The following is a 6,865-nucleotide window of genomic DNA, read 5'->3' as shown; positions in this document are numbered from 1 at the left end:
CTTCCTTCCGGAGCCCATTATAGATCTTGGAGACCTCTGGAATTGGGATCCCCAGATACCTGAAGCAGGTGGCATATTCCACGATTAGGCTTTTCTCAAGTCCCTTGAACGGTATAATATAACAAAATGCATTCAAATTTGAACCAATTGGAATCTTATATTGTATCCTTGTGTGGCCTAGCCGTCGGAGGACTTGTTGCTATGGGATTGGAGGAACTTGTTTCCTGTTACTATGAATTTACTGGACCGAACGCTAAAGTCGGTTTACAAACTTTAAAGGATTTCAACAATTTGCCAGTTCCACAAAACTTCCAAATTACAAAGTACTTCGTAGGATTCGAGGGAATTGTCAGTAGCCTTGCGAAGACTGGTGGACGGTGGCTGTCTTGTAACACCGTCATTGGTCCAGGACTTTTCGCTACCTCCCTCGGATTATTTGCATGGAGGAAGTTTAGACATCATCGAGAGACCCGACAAGAACTGGACGGACTGCAATCTACACGGGAAGAGACTGAACACGACGTAGAAGAATCGAGTGGCCATGATGAAGAACTGACAGCCAGAAACGAACCTTCAGCACCAGCAGATATAGAAAGGGATCTCCAGGTCCAAGACATGTTGGCTAATGAACAGGCAATGAAAGAGGAGATCGAAAGTTTGAAAAGAAAATTAGTGGAGGCCCTTAGTAATGAGGCGGATAAAGAGAGACTTTTACAGGCAAACGAAGACGAAGCCTCAAAATTAAGAAATCAGTTTGCCTCACAGATTAAGGACCGCGAAGATCATATAAGAGATTTGTTAGTGGTAACACACGAAATGTGGCAGGAGAATGAACGCATGGAAGGACAACTAGCCGAATTAAGAAGTCAGTATGACGAACAGCTTGCGGAAAGGGATCACCAGATCCATGATTTGTTAGATGAAGCAGAGAAAAGGAATAACGAGAACAAGAATTTGGAGAACAGACTAGCAGAGGCCCTTAGGAATAAGGAGGACATAGAAAGAAAGCTGAAAGATGAAAACACAGTCTTAAGAAATGATTGTGATATACAAAGGGAAGAAAATGAGCGCTTGAAACAGAAATTAAGGAAGACTGAAGATGACTTAGATTTTATGGAAAAGGCTTTGCGAGCAGAGCATGCTGCCAAAACCACCATGGAAATTCAGTTGCGACAGGACATCTGGGAAGGCAATCAACAACTGAATTTGTGGATAGAAAAATACGAGGAATTAGCTGAGGAATTCCTAAATATTGGAGAAAAGTTGGAAGAATCATTACTGGCAAAGGACGAAAAGATAGAGAGGCTTCAGCAGCACGCAGACGGTCTTCAAGAAAAACTACAGGAGAGGGAGAAGGATTTGGAACATTTGATGATCCAAGACGAGCAGCTGGAAAAGGAGATGGAATGTGAGAGTAAAACATGGTTGAGTGAATCAAACAACACATGCAATCTGGAGGAGGAAGGGGATACAGAACAGGCTTGGGAGTTAAGTGCTAAAGAGGAAGCAAAAGACCAGCTGGAAAAGGAGGAAAGTGACAGTGAAACTTCGTCAACGAGTGATTTAAACAATAGATGTGATCCCGAGGAGGAAGTGGATACAGAAAAGGCTCGTGAGAAAAGAGCTAAAGAAGAAGCAGAAGAGATAATAAGTATGTTGATCAAGAAGCTGGAAGACCTGAGGGCTGCAAAACTATCCACTTTTGAAGACAAGAATCACATCGAAGGTCACATCAGGAAGCTGAGGATGATGACAGGAGATGAAAGGCGAAAAGAGATGGAGCGAGTCTGGAAATGCTGTTTGTCCAACATGGAGGGCAACGTTAAGCAAAAGGAGGAGGAGCAAGATGAACCACTGCCTCACATGGCGGGTGGCACGAGGCTTCCTCCTGATTCTTCACCATTTATGGACTCTGCAATACCACTGAAATTGCAGTTCAGCGACAAATCACAGGTGCCTGGCACGAAATTCGAGAAGCTCAATGAACAACAGAGGGAGATTCTTAAAAAGGAGATTGAGGAATTGATGGGTACCAATAAACGTTATGAGCTTCTCAAATGCCCTCCCAATGCTACCAAAGAAGAAGTTTGGTTAGCATACCAATCTTTCATGAAAGATTGGATTGATAAATATGGAAGCTTCAACTTTTATTCCGAGAAGGGTTACCAGGACATAAAAGATGTCCTACTTAATGTGACCAGTTACTACTTGAGTATGATTTCTTCGTATGAAGATGTGGAAGTAATGACACAACTGATGGATGACCACTTGATGACAGTACCTCAGGTGTGGGGTGCCATGAAGAAACAAAAAAGTCAGACGAGCGAAAATCTCCAGATGGGAGAGGAAGCTTTTCCTCAGAAAAAGACACAAACGATGAATTCTGTTATGAGCGAAAGGATTGACCAGCTTCTCCAGGGAAAGAAAAATCCTGCAGTGGGAAAATCGCTGGCACGATGGATGTGGTCAACCAATGGCTACAAAAAACAGTAAGAAGATGATGATCCAAATGAGGAAACCAACACTAAAATCAAACTGACCTGCCGGACTTAAACCTCAATGATGGTGCTTGATGAACGGATGAAGCTCCTCTTTGTGGCCCATACATCATGGTGCAGGTGACACTAGTGGGGCACAGGCACGTGGCAGTATGGGTGTTCAGTGATTAGCTGCTGATCTAGCAGGCTAGACCTCAGTGTGGCAACAGAGCGCATGCCACAAAGGGTTCCCCCACCCTTTGAGGCCCCCTCCCCCCTAATTCCCCCTGCACTCTGCTGCCTCACCTTGATCTGGCCTGCTAGACTGGCAACTGATCACAGAGCACCCTCACTACCACATGCCTGTGCATCACTGGTGCCACCTGTACTGACTGATGGCTGCCAACCATGTGGGCTAAACTGAGGTTTTTCAACATAGCAAATACTGCAGAACGGGTGGGGCTGTCTGCAGCACTGGCTATGCTACAGCACCTAAGTTTGTCCTGCTAGTATAACAGCCAATCATGAAACACCATAATAATCTGGTGCGCATGTGTCAAGGGCCCCATTGTACCAATTGGTGGCTGCCAACCTTGCGGGCCAAACCAAGGTAACACAGCATAGACAATGCTGCAGAAGGGTTGGGGCCTTCTGCATCATTGGCTATACTGCAACACATCGGTTTGGCCTACAGGGTTAACAGCAAATCATGGAACGCCATCATAATTCTGTGCTCATGCCACAGGGTCCCACCTGTACTAATTGGTGGCTTCCAGTCTTACTGGCTAAACCTAGGTGATGCAGCAGAACCAATGCTGCAGAGGGTCCCAATGCTTCTGCAACCTGCCCTCCACTGCCTTATGGATGGAAGGCTGCTTCCAGTCCAGTGGTGACCCATACTTCATGGTGCAGGTGACACCATTGAGGCACAAGCTTGCAGCAGTATGGGTGCTCAGTGATCAGCTGCTGACCTATCAGGCTAGACTATTGTGTGGCAGCAGAGTGCATGCCACAAAGGGTTCCCCCACCCTTTGAGGCACCCTCTCCATTCCCCCTGCACTCTGATGCCTCACTTTGGTCTCTCCTGCTAGGTCAGCAGCTGATCACTGAGCACCCATACTGTTGCAAGCTTGTGCCTCACTGGCGTCACCTGTACCATGAAGTATGGGTCACCACTGGACTGGAAACAGCCTTCCATCCATAAGGCAGTGGAGGGCAGGTTGCAGAAGCATTGGGACCCTCTGCAGCATTGGTTCTGCTGCATCACCTAGGTTTAGCCAGTAAGACTGGAAGCCACCAATTAGTACAGGTGGGACCCTGTGGCATGAGCACAGAATTATGATGGCGTTCCATGATTTGCTGTTAACCCTGTAGGCCAAACCGATGTGTTGCAGTATAGCCAATGATGCAGAAGGCCCCAACCCTTCTGCAGCATTGTCTATGCTGTGTTACCTTGGTTTGGCCCGCAAGGTTGGCAGCCACCAATTGGTACAATGGGGCCCTTGACACATGCGCACCAGATTATTATGGTGCTTCATGATTGGCTGTTATACTAGCAGGACAAACTTAGGTGCTGTAGCATAGCCAGTGCTGCAGACAGCCCCACCCGTTCTGCAGTATTTGCTATGTTGAAAAACCTCAGTTTAGCCCACAAGGTTGGCAGCCATGAAGTATGGGTCACCACTGGACTGGAAGCAGCTGTCTATCCATAAGGCAGTGGAGGGCAGGTTCAAAAGCAATGGGACCCTCTGCACTGCAACATTGGCTCTGCTGCAACAATTAGTGCAGGTGGGACCCATGGGCATGAGCACAGAATTATGATGGCGTTCCTTGATTTGCTGTTAACCCTGTTGGCCAAACCGAGGTGTTGCAGTATTGCCAATGATGCAGAAGGCCACACCCCTTCTGCAGCATTGCCTATGCTGCCTTATCTTGGTTTGGCCTACAAGGTTGGCAGCCACCAATTGGTACAGCGGGACCCTTAACACATGCACAGCACCAGATTATTATCGTACTTCATGATTGGAGGCTAAAATGAGATTTTGCAGCTTAGCAAATACTGCAGAATGGGTGGAGCTTTCTGCAGCATTGGTTAAGCTACAGCACCTAATTCTGGCCTGAATATCAGCCATTCATGAAGCAACATAATAATCTGGTGAGCATGTGTTAAGGGTCCCACTGTACCAATTGGTGACTGCCCAACCTTGCATGCAGAACCAAGGTAAGGCAGCATAGACAATGCCACAGAAGGGTTGGGGCCCTCTGCATCATTGGCTAAACTGCAACACCTCAGTTTGTCCTAGAAGGTTAACAGCAAATCATGGAATGCCATTATAATCCAGTGCTCACGCAACAACGGTCCCACCTGTACTAATTTGTTGATGCCAGTCTTGCAGGCTATACCAAGGTGTTGCAGCAGAGCCAATGCTGCAGAGGGTCCCAATGCTTCTGCAACCTGCCCTCCACTGCCTTATGGATGGAAGTCTGCTTCCAGTCCAGTGGTGACCCATACTTCATGGTGCAGGTGACACCAGTGAGGCACAAGTTTGTAGCAGTATGGGTGCTCAATTTTCAGCTACTGACCTATCAGGCTAGACTATTGTGTTGCAGCAGAGTGCATGCCACAAAGGGTTCCCCCACCCTTTGAGGCCCACACACCCCCCCCCCCCCATTCCCCCTGTACTCTGATCCCCTGCACTCTGATGCCTCACTTTGGTCTCTCCTGCTAGGTCAGCAGCTGATCACTGAGCACCCATACTGCTGCAAGCTTGTGCCTCACTGGCATCACCTGTACCATGAAGTATGGGTCACCACTGGACTGGAAGCAGCCATCTATCCATAAAGCAGTATAGGGCAGGTTGCAGAAGCATTGGGACCTTCTGCAGCATTGGCTTTGCTACAACACCTTGGTTTAGCCTGCAAGACTGGCAGCCACCAATTAGTACAGGTGGGACCCTTGGGCATGAGCACAGAATTATGATGGCGTTCCATGATTTGCTTTTAACCCTGTAGGCCAAACCGAGGTGTTGCAGTATAGCCAATGATGCATAAGGTCACACCCCTTCTGCAGCATTGCCTATGCTGCCTTATCTTGGTTTGGCCTGCAAGATTGGCAGCCACCAATTAGTACAGCGGGACCCTTAACACATGCGCAACACTAGATTATTATCGGACTTCATGATTGGGGCTAAAATGAGATTTTGTAGCTTAGCAAATACTGCAGAATGGGTGGAGCTTTCTGCAGCATTGGCTATGCTTCAGCACCTAAGTTTGGTGTACAAGGATAACAACTGTTTGGTTCTGTGAGAACTGGACAAATATCGAATGCATAATTATACATATGAGAGATTTAGATCACCCTATGAAGTGGAGTCAAGCAAGAGCTTTAATCCCATGTAATGATACAGTTAAAAAGAATATCATTGAATTTTTTTTCATCAAGTCAAATAATGGAAGCATTCTAAATTTAAGTCTTAAAATTCGAATTTCACTGATGTAATGACATTTAATCTATATATTTTTTAAAAAGTATAATTTACTACTGTGCTCCATTTTAGTCTGATTTAATGAATGGAATTTTAATTTTTCCCTGGTTTTAGCCCTGGAAACACTTAGAGAAGTCAATCTTACAATCCCTACTAGCTTCCCCTTTCCACATTGACCATGTGATAGCACAAACGGGAAAAATACCAGAAAATTCTCCTTCCTTGCTCACGGTGCTTGCACAAAACTGAGGATATCTAAGAAACCTTGGGTTACTTAAAACCTCATTACCACCAATATCATTGGCTAATATTAAATCAACTCCCTCTACAGGAATTTCTTCCTCAACGGCAACCCTAACCGGACCCGTTGCATAATCAGACTCCAGAACTACAGTCTCATACGGACAAGAGAGTATCTCTTTTGGAAAACTCATAATCAATACCTTTTCCTTACCCTCATACTTGAAACCTTCAGGCAATGCCCTTTTCAAAATCAATGACTGTGGGGCCCCTGTATCTCTGAGAATAACTAGTCCTTTTTTGCCCCTACCACTTCCTGTAGCTACACTACCATGGAACACAAATGATTTATATCTCTCCAAATCAAAGGATCCAGGGCTTTTTTTTCACCCTCACTTAATCCAATAATCTCTCTATCAGCACTTACCCTGCTTACCAAAGCAACTGGTTTGTGCTCTCTTTTACTGTCCCTTAAGGACCAACAGTCGGCCTTTCTATGGCCCAGTTTACCACAGTTAAAACACTTAATTGGCATCCTCTGTCCACTAGGCAAACTACTACCCTTCGATGCTGGATATACAACACTTTTATCTAAATCACTTGCGTTTTCTGTTTTACTCCTACCACTCCTCAATTCCTGAAAACCGTCTTTGCTGCTTCTAC

At 45.9% G+C, this 6,865-nt stretch overlaps 1 protein-coding gene across 1 annotated transcript; it reads left to right on the top strand.

Annotated features, from left to right (window-relative positions):
• The first annotated feature begins 126 nt into the window (after positions 1-126).
• On the top strand, positions 127-2,493 carry LOC135213904 (trichohyalin-like). Its single transcript, XM_064247998.1, has one exon. It carries the CDS (start codon positions 127-129, stop codon positions 2,491-2,493), a length of 2,367 nt encoding a protein of 788 aa, XP_064104068.1.
• The last annotated feature ends 4,372 nt before the right edge of the window (positions 2,494-6,865 follow it).

This window comes from Macrobrachium nipponense, chromosome 43 (genome assembly GCF_015104395.2).
Source record: "Macrobrachium nipponense isolate FS-2020 chromosome 43, ASM1510439v2, whole genome shotgun sequence".
NCBI lineage: Eukaryota > Metazoa > Arthropoda > Malacostraca > Decapoda > Palaemonidae > Macrobrachium > Macrobrachium nipponense.
This window is presented reverse-complemented; position numbering and strand designations above follow the sequence as displayed.